This window comes from Cnephaeus nilssonii (genome assembly GCF_951640355.1).
Source record: "Cnephaeus nilssonii genome assembly, chromosome: 7".
Classification (NCBI taxonomy): Eukaryota; Metazoa; Chordata; class Mammalia; order Chiroptera; family Vespertilionidae; genus Cnephaeus; species Cnephaeus nilssonii.
The window spans coordinates 75,146,025-75,163,145 of NC_137078.1; the positions used below are offsets into that span (position 1 = coordinate 75,146,025).

Below are 17,121 nucleotides of genomic sequence, written 5' to 3' on the forward strand. Positions count from 1 at the left end.
ATGGGACGGGCTCAGAGGCGAAGTCCTTCGTCTCAGGTCCCACAAATGGGGTACTGTAGTGTGAAGCAGGCCTGACGGCTCTGTGGGCTCGTTTTTGGGTTGTGTGTGGATGTGTTCGTGTACGTGGATATCTACGTGGGCCCTAAAACAGCTTACTCTCCTCCTTGCAGCCTCGCCAAGCACCGGATAGGGACAAAGAGGCACCGAGTTTGTCTTGAAATTCCGCAGGAGGTCAGCCAGAGCGAGCTCTTCCCCAAGGAGGAGCTGAGTTCCGGCCAGTACGACCTGACGGCGTGCCAGGCTGCGCTCGCGCCCGTGAGGCCCACCCACAGCTCGGTGCGGCAGGTGGAGGACGGCCTCCCCTTCCCAGGTCAGCTGGTTACGGTTCTCCCCCGGCCCTGACTGTGTTCTGCTCTGTGTCGATGCCATGCTGAGCGCTGGGTCACAATAGGAAAAAGGGGGGAGACAGGTCTGAGTGTGAGGAGCACTTTGGTTAGGAGCACACAGGGCAGGTGAGGAACGTAGGGGAAAGGCTCCTCCCCACCCCCAGGGGTCCAGGAGACACTGAAGGTTTTGGAGAAGTGACGATGAACCAAAGGGGACAAGGTCAGTAGGAATTTTCCAGGCAGAGTCGGTGACATCAAAGGGCATCCCCAAGAGGCGCAGCGGGGGGAAGGCATGGAGCTGTGAAAGGACGGAGCTGTTTGGGGAGCTGGTAGTGATTTCCTGCATTTGAACATGGGGGCGGAAGACGGGTGTGTTACCAGGAAATGAGCTAGAGAAATAGAAGCGAGAGGTTGTAGGGACCGCCTGCCATCTTAGCTTGGCTCACTCGGAGGCCCGAGGAGCCATTTGTATTTTAGGGGGGAGCGGGGTGGTCACAGTGCTCTAGAGCAGCGGTCGCCAACCTTTCGGACCTCACGGACCACCAGTGGGCCGCGGACCTCCGGTTGCCGACCGCGGTTCTAGAGCCGGCCCTCGGATGGATGGCTGTGAGGGTGGATTGGGTGGGGACGGGCTGGGTCAGTGCCCAGTCAGGCTTGACAGCACTTTGTCGGTCCCTCTGCTGAGAGCCAGACAGCTCGATGGACTCGACCTGGGTCTGGGCTGCCTTCATTCAGGTTGTCCAGCCTGGGGTGCTAGGTCTCTCCTGGGCTCAGGCCTTCGTGTCCTGCCAGCCTTCTGCGGACATGGCAGCTGTCACTTACCGAGTGTCTGCCGTGCGTGCCGGGCTGTGCTCCGTCTTACACAGAACCCTGGTAGCACCTTGCATTAGAGAGGATGAAACTGGAGGCCCAGAGAGGATAAGCAGCCCCTCATCACGCAGGGACCCTGTGGGAGACAGCCGGGGTTCAAGGCCAGGCCTCACCCTGCCCCTGTTCTCTGTGTTTTGTCACTGCCTTCCTCGAAGTTCAGATGTGCGGGAGGAAGTTGGCTCTGTCCAATGTGTATGTGTGTTTCAGATTATTCTGACTCGACTGAAGTCAAATTTGAAGAGCTTAAAAACGTCAAACTAGAAGAGGAAGAGGAGGAGGAAGAGGAGGAGGAGGAAGCAGCGGCTGCCTTGGATCTTTCTGTGAATCCTGCCTCTATAGGGGGACGCCTTGTCTTCTCAGGTTCCCAAAAGAAATCCTCTTCCAGCCTGGCCTCCAGTTCATCACAGGATTCTATTTCTTCCGATTCAGAGACCAGTGAGCCCCTGTCCTGCCAAGGCAAAGGGCAGACGGGAGTTCTCACTGCGCACAGCTATGCCAGAGAGGACGGCAGGGTCGCTGCCGGAGAGCCGTGCACGCGGAAGAAAAGGAGCGCCACCAGAAGTATCAGCGAGCGGGAGCTGGCGGAGGTAGGGCGGCCTGGAAGGGACCCTGTGTGTGTGTGTGGGGGGGGGGGCGGGGGGAGGAAGGGGCGTGCAGCGGTGTCCAGGATGGCAGGAGTAACCTTCGGGTGGACCTCCAGTCTGCCGTGGTGTGGAGTGGAAAGCCAGGTGGCGTTGGCTCACTTCCAGAAAGGAGTTCCTTTCTCTTATCTCCGTGTGACTGTTGTTCCAAAGAATTGCACTGCAGCCTCCGGGACCGTGGCGGATCAGCATCCTCAGACCCTCCTTGCCTTAGAGGTTCAAGGGTTAGGGTGGCAGTGATTGCAGCCCAAATATTTGAGGGTGGGGAATGATGGCCTTTCTTGTTCTAAAATTCAAGTTTTTCCCCCTTAAAAATTATGTCTGCCCTGTAGACTCCCATGAGAATTCCCCCTCCACTCCTCCCCCCACCACATGATTCTTCATCTCCCAGAATTACCTTGTTGATAGAGTATATCCTTTTGGAGCCTGGGGTGAATCCCCAAAGCCATCCATGGGACATTTGTTCAGCTTCCTCCTGGACCACTCTTGGAGGGTCTGAGTGGGATAGAGCAGAGCTGGGCTGGATGCGGCTGGGCTCACACCTACCCAAGTACCTGCTCTTCCTCCCCAGCCTCATAGCTTCTGTGGGTCAAGTTGCAGCCTTGGGTGGAGGGGGGTGGACAGAAGTCAGTGCAGAAGATCTCCTTTATTCCCCATCCCCTTACCTTACCTTGGAGAATTTATCTGTTAAAAGTTGTAATTATGAAACATTTCTAAAGTATATTCAGCTCGAATACCATCACAAGCCCCCTATGTATATTCATGGTCACATTTGGCCCACTGGCTTCATCTCTTTGGCTGAAGTACTAACAGTCCATATTAAAATCCCTCTCTGGTGCCCTTTTGTGGTTGGTTTGTCCCCTTGCCTTTAATATCCGTGTAGTTTTCTTTCTGCTGTCTCTGAATCTCGGGGTTCAGTGTCTGTAGACTTTTTCCAGGGGCCCCCTCCCTCCTCCTCGCAGTGGGTGCAGGCTCCTGGGCCGATGCCGCCTCACCTCCTCCTCGTGGCCTCTGATTGCTGCTCTCTGTCTCTGTATGGCAGCTCCCACAAGAGAGGGCTTTTCAGCTTGGAAGCTGGAATCCCTCACGTTCCCGTTGCCGCATCCGAGCCATTCTTCCTTCACAAAGCTCTGTGCTCTCGTTCATCCTGCTGTCACACCACAGGTCCCGCCATTCCTCTCTCGCAGTGTCGTCTTGGCTTCCTTGCCTTCAGTTGCAGTCACAACCATAAAAGCAGCTAACAATAGCAAGGACTTACTGTATGCGGAATACTTCCTATGCATTGCTTAGACGAGCGGTCGTGACTGCTGGTTTAAGGAAACCTTTGGAGCAGCGGTCGTCAACCGGTGGCCCATAGACCACCGGTGGTCCGTGAGGTTCAAAAGGTTGGCGACCGGTGGCTTAGACTATGTATTACTGCTTAATTAATCTAACCACAGGGGGGAGCCCATAAGTAACACCCATCTTTTTTTTTATTTTTTTATTTTATTGATTTTGAAAGAGAGAGAGAGAAACATCTATTTGTTGTTCCACCCATTCATGCATTCATCGGTTGACTTGTATGTGCCCTTGACCAGGGATCGAACCCACACCCTTGGTGTCTCGGGACAGTGCTCTAACCAGCTGAGCTACCTGGCCAGGGCAACACCTATCTTTTTCCTCCCAAATTACGAACCAGTTAAGTAATGGGTATAGGAGTGTGGCAGTGGGAGCTCCGAGTGTCGCTTTATTACCAGTTAAAATGATTGAGGAAAGTGGATTTTAACCAAATGGCCCTGCTGCTCCTTTGCCCTCAGTGAGACCCATCGCCTCCCTAGTCACAGGCCCTCCTGGAGGACGCAGGCCCGCTCGTTGGGCAGAGTGTTTCCCACTCGTCCCCCAGGTGTCGTGGACGCCGACCAGAACGCACTCCTGCCAAAGGCAGATCCCAGCTGAGTGATGCTCACTAATATCCCAGAGCTGGGAGGAAAGCCAGGGTCCCCCCCCCCCCCCCCGCCCCCGGGGGAAATATGCCGGGGAAGGAGGCTGCTCCAGCATGCCTCTCTCGTTGGACCCCTGCTCAAGAACCATTGAGTGCCTTCCTGGCTCCTTTTGTTTCTGTATCGACTTCTTAGCTGTGGTGTGATGGTGACACCCTTCTCCACTCCACACCAACCGTCTCTCCCCTGCCTCCCCTTGATGTGCTGGGATCTTTGAACAACTTCAACTTCTCTAAAAATACCTTGGCTGCCTACCTCTTCGCTTTACTCTATCGCCGTTATGGCATGCCTCCTCTGGGCTAGGACAGTGCCTTCAAGGAGCTCACAGTCTAGATGAGTGGACAGATGGGAACAAATAATTCTGATACTTAGTGATCCATGATGTGGCACAGGCAGAGGAGTTAACAACCTGCCTGGGGTTGGGGTGAGGTGTTCAGGGACATTGCCGAGAAGGAAGCGTTTTAGGCCTGAGGCGGGCAGGGTATGCCAGGTGGGCAGAAGGAAATTGGAGAGGGAATCTGGGAGAGGAGAGTGTCCTCCGTGGTGGTGGTAGCTCATGCCAAGGTCAGAGTGTGGTGGGGAGGCCTAAGTGGTTCCATTTGCCTCAGGCATATGGGACTGGAGAGGCCAGTGAGGGGTGAGTCAGGACCCAGGTCAGGGAGGTTCTGCTGTGTGAAGCAATCTGACCTCAGAGTTGTGTGTGGGAGCAGTGGGAGGTTTTCCGCCATGTGGTTTTGGAGATTGAAGATTTCTGTAGTACATTTTAAAAATACATTTTTATTGATTTCAGAGAGGAAGGGAGAGTGAGATAGAAACATCAATGATGACAAAGAATCATTGATTAGCTGCTCCTGCACGTCCCCCGCTGGGGATTGAGCCCACAACCTGGGCATGTGCCCTGATTGGGAATCGAATTGTGACCTCCTGGTTCATAGGTCGACGCTCAACCACTGAGCCACGCTGGCTGGGCTCCATAGTACATTTTTTAAATGCACAAAGATGTGTACAGAATAATAGTGAACCCACAAATTCTCATCATCTGATTCTGACAGTTCTCAATATCTTGTCACTTTTGCTTCATCTATTTTTTTTTATTTGCTGAAATATTTTAAAGCAAATTCGAGATATGTCATTTCCCCCTACTTCAGTGTGTATGTCTAAAAAATATGGATATTTTATTTATTTATTTATTTATTTATTTATTTATTTATTTACTAGAGGCCAGGTGCACGAAATTCATGCACAGAGGGCAGGGTCCCTCAACCCGGTCTGTACCCTCTTGCAGTCTGGGAGCCCTTGGAGGATGTCCGACTGCCGGCTTAGGCCCGCTCCCCGTCAGTTGGATATTCTTAGCGGGGCGGGAGAGGCTCCCACCACCGCCGCTGCACTAGCCAGCCGTAAACCTGGCTTCTGGCTGAGTGGTGCTCCCCCTTGGGAGTGCACTGACCACCAGGGGGCAGCTCCTGCATTGAGTGTCTGCCCCCTGGTGTTCAGTGTGCGTCATAGCAACCAGTCGTTCTGCCATTCGGTCAATTTGCATATTAGCCTTTTATTATATAGGATTTTTGTTTGTTAATCCTCACCTGAGGATATTTTTCTATTGATTTTCAGAGAGAGTAGAAGGGAGGGAGAAAGAGAGAGAAACATTGATGTGAGAGAGACACATCGTGTCTCACACCTCCCTCATGTATCCCGACCTGGGTGGAGATTGAGCCTGCAACTGAGGCATGTGCCCTTGACTGGAATTGAACCCGGGAGCCTTCAGTTTGAGGGCTAATGCTCTATCCACTGATCCAAACCAGCTAGGGCCAAAATATGGATATTTTCTTAATCCCTATGCCATTATTACACCCAACAACATTACAAAAGTTCTTTAGCATCAGCTAATACCCACTCCATAATTAAATTTTCCAAATTGTTTAAACATTTACTTTATGGTAGGTTTGTTTGAGTCAAGATTTAATCTAGTCTTACACGTTACATTTGTTTATTATGTCTCTTAAGTCTGTGTTAATCTAGTGAAGTGTTCCCCTCCCTTTTTCCTACCATTGACTTACTCGAGACGATGCTAGTTCTTAAGATTGTCCAGTGAATAGGTTTTAAAGCTCTCTACTGATGTTTTAGAAGATCATTTTGGAATCAGTATAAAGCTTTTTTGAGGGAAATAAGGCAAAATTAGAAATTGAAGGTGGAATTATGGATTATTTTCACTTCCTACATTTATGAATTGCTTGAATATTTTTGTGACTAACATGTTATTTTTACAGTCCAATACTTCTACTTCAGGAAAGGAGGAATAAGGATTTGCAATAGGGAAACCAATTTGGAGTCTGTTCCTGAAAGCAGGACGGGGAGGACCTGAGCTGTGGGTGGAGGAAAGGACGGGAGTAGGAAGTGGCCTGGAGCTGCTCAGAAGGGAAGAGCACAGGACTGGGCGCTGGCTGAGGGAGAGGGCAGACTGGGCTTGACTTGGGGTTCTGGCCTGAGTTACTGGATGGATGGGGGTGCAATGGGGGTGCATCAGTGGAAGAGAGAGGTTACAAGGAAAGTGAAGGGATACATGGATGTGACTCAGGAGGTGACTTCCTTCTGGGGCATGTGGAGCGTGACCTGCTTGTGAGGCAGGCTGTGGAGGTGTGCACACACCCATCTGAAGCTAAGGGGGGGTCCTTAGGTTTGGGAGTCACCGAGTGGGTGTCAGTGGGCGTGGAAGAACTCTTGTGTGAAACGGGAGGGCCAATGTTCACAGTGTGGGTGGAGCTGGAGGCCCAGGCCGAAGGGGATGAGAACAGCCAGAGGTTTTGAAGAGCTAGGGAGAGACGTAGTGTGTGTGTCCAGAGCCAAGCGGGGAGAAAGATTGAAGACAGTGGGAGCTGTGGCCAAGCTTGCCTGTGGTGCAGGAGGAGCTGGAGCAGGGTGGGGGGTTGGGGTGCCCCCGCCCCCCCCAGGGAGGTTTGGAGGTAATGAAGGCCAGGGGAGGGACCTGATCCTTCAGGTCTGAGCAGTAGGGAGGGAGTGGGGCCTCCATCCAGCACAGGTGGAGACAGGAGGGGGTGGCTGAGGTTAGGTTAATTTGTTTTATAATTGTGATAAAATACTATGTCCATGACATGAAAATCTTCTCATTTTAACCAGTTTTTAGTGCACAGTTCGGTGGACTTAGCTGCATTCACAGTGCGGTGCAGCTGTCACCGGCTGCAGATGGCCTCGAGGTTGGAGGGACAGGGAGTTGCCTCCACTGGTCTCCTGGAACCGGCAGATACCTTCCTCTGCTCACGGGGCCCAGCCCTTTGCAAAAGCCACTTCCCTTTCGTTCTCCTTTGAATCCCTGTAACACTTGACTTCTTTTTCTGACAGGCTTGGTCTCAGTCCAGTTACCGTAGGTTGGTGAGGAAGATAAGCTTCCAGGAGCCAGGCCCTGGGCCACATTCAGCTTTGCTTCTTGAGGGCTGGGCCCATGAGCCTCTGTAGGCTCGGCAGGAATGAATGGAAGTTTAGTTTTAGGCGCTGCCGTGCACATTCATTGACCGGGTGGGATGGGGGCTGACAGTCAAGCTAGGGCAGAAGCTGAGGCACTTTGCCTGTCCCTAGAGAGTTCTCCTAACATGGTGTCTATATTTGGAAACAGCTGGATTTCTAAGGGCACCCTTGTGTACCCCCGTCCTTTAACCACCCCCCAAGGTATAATCTGGGCCTCTTGGTAATCAGTTTGTGTGCCACGTCTTATGTCAAGGGCCCTGGTAAAAGCGCCTTGGTGACTGACGACGGTACCGAAGCACCGAAGCCTTTGGGGTTTCATTAAAGAGCACACTGGGCCACAGCAAGTGCTGGCTGTGAGAGTTCTCCTTAGTGTTCCCCAAACAGGGAGAACAACTGGTCCTTCTCTGTAAGGAACATTGACCTTGACCCTGGGTGCCCAATGTTAGAAGGAGGCACAGAGGACGGGGGAGGGGGGGGAAGGTGGGGTGGCTTGAGCTCCAGCTCTCATGGGGCAGGGGCCTGGCAGGCCCTACATGCTCTCCCCTCCATCCTCACACAGAGCCCATGGGGCGGCACTCCTCACCCCCATTTTACCAGTGGCTTGCTACTTGCCTGAGCTCACTCAGCCGGTTGGTTAAATTGGGCTTTCTGCGGGAAGGAGGGAGTTGAGAAGTCCCAGCACGTTGCCTGGAGTGGCCACCCTGTGAGGAAGGGTGTGGATGCCCTGAGGCAGCCGGAGCTTTTAACCCTAAGGTGACCTTGGAATTTGAATAGACCAGACTGCTTGAGAAGGCAGCTTGATGGTAGTGGGAAGGGCACAGACTTGAGACTGGGGCACCAGGCTGCCCTCTGGCTGGGTCCTCGGCTCCTGGAGGTAGGAGGTGACGTCTCACCTGTCTCTGCATGGCCACGTCACCAAGCGTGTGTGCTGGGTACGGAGGCGCTGGGTGTGCAGGAGGCCCCGAAAACACGTGAAGAAAGGCGTCCTCCTCCTCTCCCAAAGCTGCACTCGGGGTTCTTCATTGCAGCCCCTCCTCTTCCTCCAGTGCTTGGACCTATGAAGGGATGTCTTCACCTCCCACCCCTTGTTTCCTGTTGCTGCTTTAACAACCACAAACTTCAACAACACAGATTTATCTAGTTGTTCAGTTTAGAAGTCTGAGATGGGCCTCACTGTGCAAAGTCAAGGTGTCCGCAGGGCTGCGGCCCTGGCCCTTCCTGCTGGCTCTCGGTAGAGCCGGGTCCTTGCCCCGTCCCGCTGCTACAGCCCGCCCACACTTCCCTGGCCTGCGCCCTCTTCCACCGTCAAAGGCAGCAGCATCCGGCCAGGTTTCTCCGTCACTCCACTGACAGGGACTCTTCATTGTTAAGCATGTTTGATTGTGTTGGGCCCGCCTGGGTAATCCAGGATTATTTCACTACTTTCAGGTCATCTAATTAGCAACCTTAACAATCCTTTGTCATGTTAACACATTCACGAGGATTAGGACTGGCCATTTTGGGGGGATCATTCCTGATATCTCTCCTTTCACAAACTTCTCTCTGCCTGTAAGACCTTACTCACATAGCCCCTATCCTAAAATATCATTGGAGGAAATTTCCTACCCAAGCTGTGATCTCATTCCTCCCCTGGATCCTCCAAAATAGCCTCTAGGATGTATTTACTCCTTAGTTCCTTACTCTTTCTGCTGGAATTTCTCTCTCAAAAAAGTTCTCCCCTCCCCCTCTCAGGCCATTGGCCACTTCCTGCTCAGTAGTTCTGTGTTCTTTGTCCCTGCGGATTTTCCCTGCTGGCAGCCCTCCCCGCTTGCTTTGTGTTCCTCTTACCCACCTACTTCCAAATCTTTTCTTTCTTCCTTCCTGTCCTGGAAGGCTTGGTCTCCCATCCATTTATCTTCCATTGAGAATCTTCTCCACTCCCATAATCCCCGTGAATGTGTTAACATGACAAAGGATTGTTAAGGTTGCTAATTAAATGCTGAGGATTCCCAGATCCGTAGCTCTTACTCTGACCTCCTTTCCGAACTTGTCTCAATTCTTTTATTAAGTCTCTGTTGCCAAATGAAGGACCCACAGATAGTGAACCCCGTGCAGCCTGTTTAACTTGGACTATGCACCCCCCCCCCCCCCCCCGCATCCACGTGAGTTCTCTTCAGTTTCCCCCTTGGTGACTCAGGCTAGGAATCCCCACCACCTCTGGTTCCTTTGTTCTTATTCCTTTACTTCTAGTCTCTGCACTTCCCAGTTTAGGCCTGTTGTCTAGGTGGTTTTCAAAGTGGGAAATACAAGAAGATTAATGGGGTGCAGGAATAAGAGAATGGAACTGAAAAAATCCTTTTACAGTCTATTTTTCTTATAAAATGTGCATAAGTACCTTAGTGTATATAATTCATTAGTAAATATACATAGGTTGGGGTGCGTGCTCCTAAGTTTTTTATTTTTATGATAGCACTATCAAATTTGAGTATGGGTTTTCCAGTTTATTTTAGCCAAAGAACCCTTAAAAGTCTGATCATCTGAGACACGGACATCAGTGGGAAGAGGTCCCTAACGTCCTCACTCTTCCAGCACATTCCTGCACACGGATCGGCATCACTCCTGCATGCAGGGATCGCATTCTATTAGACCGTTTCCCCACACCTTGCTCCTTTCTTGGGCAGGCCTTTGCACTCGGTCACCTCAGTAAATATTTGTCTAAAACTTGCCGGTTAAATGTATGTGTGGGAGCGCAGGCTCTGTTCTGTTTGGATGTGGCCTGCTCAGAGTTTTTCCTGACATTCCAAGCGTGGTTCTTAAGTCCTGGGGTTCTGTGCCGTCACAGGGGCGTCTGCAGGCCCTGGCCTCCGCGGTGGCTCTGCAGCGCTGTCCCCTCTGGGCTGCACGCGGGTGTTCCTCACAGTTGCAAGGTGGCCTCTTCCAGGCCTCACTGTATTTCCTTGCTTAATAGGTTTTGCTTTAACCCCGTGTCTCCTAATGCCAGCATAACCAAGTTTTATAAACATGGGGATTAGAAAGAAACTCTTATGTGCTATTACTGACTCGGTCCTATACGTCTTAAACCTCACCACATTCGCTCTGGCTTTATGTAAATGCAGCGTTAAATCCACCTTTCCCTTTGCAGCGAGGCCAGAATTTAAGATGCGCTCTCTGTCCTGGCTCATGTTCTCCCCTGGAGAAAGAGGAATGAATGGCGTTAGCTAGAGCTGAGGTCTCCACAGTGCATTTCTTGACAGGCCTCTTTTACTGGGTCAGCTGCTCCTCAGCCTTTTAAATGTCCTCTAGCCTTTCACACCTAGGTGGTCAGCTGCGTGGCACTTTGTAACAGGTGCTGCTGGCCTTCGGTCCAAGGAGAGGGGTCCCTGGGTTTCTCTGGGGCTCATGACAGTGAGTTTAGGGGCAGGGGCATGACTCGCCTTTAGAGCTGGAGTAGGTTTATTTTTGGTACATTGGGTTTCGGGCTGCCAGGAACCACACTTACTATGTACAAATGTTGCTGCAGAGTGTTCACATAATCCTAGTTTAGACTAGTTTGCATCAAGGCACCGTCCTTTTGTTTTTCTAAGACGGGTGTTTTCTGTGTGTGGTTTTCCATTTTTGTGTGTTTCTCTGTGCCCGCTCTTTCCCTTGGCTTTCATTGTAAGACTGACTTCTGCTGTGTCCCTCAGTGGAGGCAAGACCCATTTGATTTCTTCTGTGGTTTGCCCAGGTTGCGAATGAATACATGTTTTCCCTGGAGGAGAATAAGAAGTCCAAGGGCCGGCGTCAGCCCTTGAGCAAGCTCCCCCGCCACCACCCGCTTGTGTTGCAGGATTGCGGCAGTGATGATGGTAAGTGTTGTCTTCTCTCTTCACCAGGAGGAAAGCCGCTCACCGCATGAGGGCTTGGTCTCACAGGTCATCGGGAGGCCAAGCTGAGGGCCGAGGGGGGGCCTTTGGCTTAGCTCTTCCTCCAGATAGTCCATAAAGAGGGCAGGGTTTCATGGGATACCTAATTTATTAAGCGTTTGAAGCATTTTAAGCAGAAGAGTGACATGGTCAAATTTACAGGAGAAAGATTGCTCCGAGTGCTTGCATGTTGAGAATGGCTTTGAGAGGAGCAGATGGGCTCCTGTCATGGTCTCTGTGAGATTTGAGGGTCTGAAGGGGACAGTGGAAGTAGGCATGGGGGGAGGGGATGTAATGAAGATGTGGGGATAAAGTCAGCTGGATTTGGCGATTGGATGTGGAGCTGTGAAGTTGGTAGGAGGGGAGAGGCAGGAGTTGAGTGCTTCCCTGGTTTCTAGCTGGGGTTGGGTTTGGACACCTCTAATCAGTGTCTGGAGGATGAAGACTTGGGTTGTGTGGAGCTGGCCACTCAGGGAGAGGTACAGAGGGCAGTGAGCAGAGGCTGGGGTTAGGAGGACAGAGGAGGAAGAGGAGCCTGTGAAGGAGACAGAGGGGAGTAGGTGGGGACGTGGGGAACCCGGAAGCGTGTCTTTGGAGCGCAGGGAGTGGTTGTCCCCGGTGCTGCCTGGAGCCCAGAGGTCCAGTAGGATTAGTGCTGATGAGCCCCTGTCTGTGACCAGGCCCCCTGTCACTCCTGACTGATGCCAGACCCTTTCCTACTCTGTCCTGTCCTGTCCTTCCTCGTGCCACGGGCTGGGTGGGAAGGCCCAGGGCCTTACCAGCCTTCTGTACAGGCCCCACGTGTCCTTTTTGGTCTAATGTCAGTCCCATCTCGACGGCTTTCCTTGGTAGAAGGGTCCTGATAGCGGGGTGGGGAAAGTGTCTTGAGATCCTATAGTCAGAAATAGGCCGGACCTTGAGCCAGAGTCTTAGGAAATCCTCTGGTCTCCCCCTCGCCCCCTGGGGGCCTCAGGTTCTCTGGGTGGCAACAGCCTCGCTTCATCATTTCCCCCCAGTGTTCTAACGCAGTACAGGTTGTGGAGGAACAGAAAAGGTATAAGGAGGACAACAAAATGACCCTGTAAAGGTCATTTTACTGGATACTGAACATTGTAAAGCGTTAATCTTACTGACTTTTCTGGTCAGATATTCTGTCCGTGTATGTCTTTATAATATTGTAATTGAGATCATAATATACAGCCCCCCAACTTTTTATGATAAACATTTCAAATGTAGAAAAGTTGAAAGAATAAAAACACGTGCCCGCCTCCTGTATTCAATAGCTGTTACCATTGTGCCGTAATTGCTTGTCCCATTTGCATTGTTGATATGTGTATTACGTACATATTCGCCATATTGCTGGAAAGTAAGTTGTAGTCATAGAGCCACTTCACCTAAAATACACTGACAGCTTCTGCTAAGAAGGATTGTCTCCTATATAAACACTACTGTTATCACACCTGGGAAAATAGGCACTAATTCCATAATATCCGCCAGTCCTCAGTTCATCTTCATTTTTCCCGGCCTATCCCAAAAATGTGTGTGTGTTTTTTTTAATATATTTTATTGATTTTTTACAGAGAGGAAGGAAGAGGGATAGAGAGTTAGAAACATCAATGAGAGGGAAACATAGATCAGCTGCCTCCTGCACACCCCCTACTGGGGATGTGCCCACAACCAAGGTACATGCCCTTGACTGGAATCGAACCTGGAACCTTTCAGTCCACAGGCCGACACTCTATCCACTGAGCCAAACCGGTTAGGGCCCAAAAATATGTTTTCTAGCTTTCCCCCTTTAAACCAGCACAAACCAAACTAGGGTCACACGTTTGGAAGTTGTGTTTCTTTAGTCTCTTTTAGCCTAGTGTGCCCCTCCCCACTTAAATTTTTTTTCATGTGAGGCATCACATTCAGTGAAATGCACACATCTTAACCGTACAACTCAATGAAGTTCATATATGTAAACCGTAAACTTTTGAATCCTGCAATTTTCACATAACACAGTGAACATTTCTCTACATCATTGAATATTCACCAATGGGATGATTTTTGGCCACTTAATGGTTTTGTGAACAGAACAGATGTTGGTGCTGTAGCTTTTCTCTTGTGATCGTGAGGCTGTTCTGTTTTTTTGGTCCTTTCTTGGTCACTCTTATTTTGGCCAGGATGCAGAAAATATCTATGCTTTGGGTTGACACCATGGTTCCTGGCTGGGCCTGAGGACAGGGCTCCTGGGGTTGACTTTAATTGTCTGCATTGGCCTCATTTTGCTACTGTTTGCTCATTCCCTGAGGTCACACTCATGGCAGCTGCCAGATCCCTGTAAATTAAACACGACTGTAAAGGTGGACTAGATAGCGATTCATCTGCACTGAGCCCTGAGCTGGAACTGCCAGAGGGAGCAAATAGATGGGCACCTAGTGCACCGTGTACCAGAGTGTCCTTGGGCTGCTCTGCCCGGGTCTCCAGGGCCTCTTGGAAAGCACTTCTGTCCGGGAAGAACCGAGAAGGCCCTCGGAGGGGCTGTCGCTGGGGATTGGTGTTCCACACAGGGGAGGGGTAGTGATCCCATGAGGTGCCTCAGGTGGGGCTGGCACAGCCGGGCTCCTGTCGGGTGCCCCACACGGGGGCCTTTTTTTGAACGCTTGTCAAAGAGGGGCATCCCGATGATAATTTCTCATACTTCCCTCACTTGGGGGGAGCACATGGAGAAACACTGGGCATCAGTTTATTTGGGGATTTGCTGCTGCTTCTGGCCATGATTGCCCTCATTCAGCATAATGTTAGAGTTATGGGGCTTCCCCTTACCTTTTTTTTGTTTGGTTTTGTTTGTTTTTAAATAATATTTTTATTGATTTCAGAGAGGAAGAGAGGGAGAGGGAGAAAGAGAAGGAAACATCAATGATGAGAGAGAATCATTGATCGGCTGCCTCCTGCACACCCACACTGGGGATCGAGCCCGCAACCTGGGCATGTGCCCTTGATAGGAATTGAACCCGAGACCCTTCAGTCCACAGGCTGACGCTCTATCCATTGAGCCAAACCGGCTAGGGCTCCTTACCTTCTTGACTTTATTTCTACTGGGAGCTAGTGCGCTGTGCCATCTTCTCTCGATGATTTGGGGGAACTGGAAAGTGTGCAGCTTGTTTTGTGAGCAGTTTTTTTGTGTTCCATTCAGCTGTGTGACCCTTTCTTTTGGGAAGGTGTGCCCAGAGGGGATTTCCTTTGTAGGCAGTACTGAGCCCCGCTGAAGTATATGCTCTGCTGTCTGGAGTAATGAAGAGCTATGCCTTGTTATCTAGACGGTGTGTGTGTGTGTGTGTGTGTGTGTGTGTGTGTGTGTGTGTGTCCAGACAGTAAGTATTTCCGGCTTGGTGGGCCTCATGTCTCTGTCACATGTTCTGTTTTTCACCCAACCCTTTGAAAATGCAAAAACAATTCTTTTTTTTTACAGAAACCAAGGTGATTTTGTAATTAGGAAAGAAATAAGCCTTATTTTAATACAACACCACCATTTGTGAGCACAAACAATTCTCAGCTCCCTGAGTGGGCTGGATTTGGTCCCTTGCCAGCCGCTGGTCTAGACTCAGGTGTTACATCCTGCAGCTGGGACAAGGCTCCATCTTGGACACACTCTGCCTTCCTCGGAGGCAGAGCCCGCAGTGGCTGCTGAGCCCCGTCCAGAAGAGGCAGATATCCCACTGACCTTTCCAGAGGGAGCTGGAAAGTTCTGGCCAAAGGCAATGATCTAAACCCTCATAAGCCTTGGCACTTCCCTGTTGTGTTTTATCCTTGTTTCCCTTCAGTGCAACTAAAGAGAAAACTTGAAAGGTAAGGGCTCAACATGCTGACATTGGAGGCAGCGAGTAACACGGTTTCTAGGCAGAGTTTCACTCCACTGCCCTTGGACAGAGGGGCCGAGTGCTGGCAGCCGTTAGGGGCGGGGAGAGCAGGCCGGACTTCTGCGCCAAGCAGGAGAGCAGAGACCCTGAATGGTTCTGGCCAGAGAAAGGGCTGCTGCAGGCAGGACTCCCCGCACCGTCACCCAGGTATTGACAGTTTATTGAAAATCACTTCTGCCCTTTGCCTTCATCACCGTAGGCTCTTGGGTTTAGTCCAAACCTGGGACCAAGAGTCCTGGCTGAGCTCATCTGCTCCCCAGGCAGAGCCCTGGATGTGCTAACTCCTGCTCTGCTTCCTTCTCTAGAGACATCTGAGCAGCTGACCCCCGAGGAGGAGGCTGAGGAGACAGAGGCCTGGGCCAAGCCCCTGAGCCAACTATGGCAGAACCGACCCCCGAACTTTGAGGCCGAAAAGGAATTCAATGAGACCATGGCCCAGCAGGCCCCTCACTGCTCTGTCTGTATGATCTTTCAGACTTACCATCAGGTGAGCCCACGCCGTCCTCTCTGTTTGCCGAGGACCAGCAGTCAGAGGGAAGCTAGGTTCAATTGTGGGTACATAGCTTGTCACTGGTCGCCTTGGGAAGGCACGCGTTGCTGGTGTTCTCTGCCCCGTCCACGTGCTGGTCATCCTTCGCGGGCAGATAACCCTACAATGCGGGTCTTCATCGGAGAGTGCTTCAGAGAAGAGCTGATGACGGGGTTTAGGCTTGGGGGTGCCCCTTGGCACGCACCCTGTTTGCATAGGAATCTGCTCTTTTGTCATCATTCTAGTCAGTGAGTATTCCTTCCAGATGGTTTGTAGTTCTGACCAGTCAGCCTGGAGGATGAATGTTTCGCTACTATAGTCTGGATTTCAGATGAGAAGCCAGATCCTCTTCTTTCCTGTCCCATCTCCACGGTGGATATTGGCAGCCGTGAAAAGGAACTTGGGAGGGTAGGAGCAGAGGCTTCTGGGAGAGAGGGGCTGGGAAGGTGCTGAGGCTGCGCTCGGCTGTGCCCCTCCCGCTCCTGGGCGTTGGATGGCGTCACCATTATGGGTCTCTTTGGGTCTAGCTCTCGGAGGCCGGGAAGGCATCCACAGCAGCATGTCCCAGGTGACCAGCTCAGTCTCAGCTGTGACCTGCCCAGGGTGGCATGTAAATGACCAGTCTTCCGATGGTGGTTAAGGTGGCATGGCTGCCGCTGAGCCTGGCAGGGTGCCAGGTTCATGCTCGCCAAAGAATGGAACTTCAGACCAACACATTTCGGATTGAACTCGCTGCTTCTTTCCATTGACGAAAAGCAGAACAAAAGGTCTACGTGTGCCCTTGCCTGTGAGGTGACGTGAAAGGCCTGGCTGTACTGTCAGCAGATCTGTCGAGTGCGGCTCAGTTTCACGAGTGGCGTAGGCTTAGGGTTGACGTGTTTCTGGGTGCCATCCTTGCAGTGGGGGTGATGGTGCCACCCAGCGGCAGAGCCGGCGGATCTTTGTAGTCGGGATGTTTGCCGAGAGGAGTGCGTGGACATAATGATTTTCTGAAGGGGCCCCCGGGCGGGAATCGCAGGTTTCCCGGCAGCGCAGGTGACCTGAGGACATGGACCACCCGGGGAAATCAGCGCTGGCCCGTAGGGAGCACCTGCTTTGGTTGAGCTCCCTGGGTGGGGCGCTGTGCGGTGCAGCACATAGGGGAGCCCGCATTGGCAGCCTTGCTACCATCTCGGTGCATTTTATTACCACTTGGTTTGGGAAGATTGAAATCCCAGTTGCTTCTTACCTCGCTCCCGTTTCCCAGTTGTTCCCGAGGGGCCCTTGTTCGGTGCTGCTGTGGGAAATTGAATTTGAGTCATTAGAGGTAACTTCAATTAGCAGCTCGGGGATAATGGCTGTGCACCCGGGAGCCGCAGCCATAGTCATATCAGGGAGGGAGCCAGCTTCCTGCCGAGGGAGCAGGTGGAGGCCCAGCGCGCAGGCATGTTCACTGAGGTGTGCTCTCGCT

The 17,121-nt window shown here is 51.7% G+C and overlaps 1 protein-coding gene across 2 annotated transcripts in view; it reads left to right on the forward strand.

Annotated features, from left to right (window-relative positions):
• The window catches only part of KDM4A (lysine demethylase 4A), a 42,533-nt gene that overhangs the window by 13,960 nt on the left and 11,452 nt on the right, over nucleotides 1-17,121 (forward strand). For both annotated transcript variants that reach the window (XM_079777624.1, XM_079777625.1), the window contains exons 10-13: nucleotides 171-370; nucleotides 1,464-1,843; nucleotides 11,063-11,183; nucleotides 15,448-15,629. In XM_079777624.1, the coding sequence (XP_079633750.1) occupies nucleotides 171-370; nucleotides 1,464-1,843; nucleotides 11,063-11,183; nucleotides 15,448-15,629 (883 nt within the window). The remainder of the gene's footprint in view (nucleotides 1-170; nucleotides 371-1,463; nucleotides 1,844-11,062; nucleotides 11,184-15,447; nucleotides 15,630-17,121) is intronic.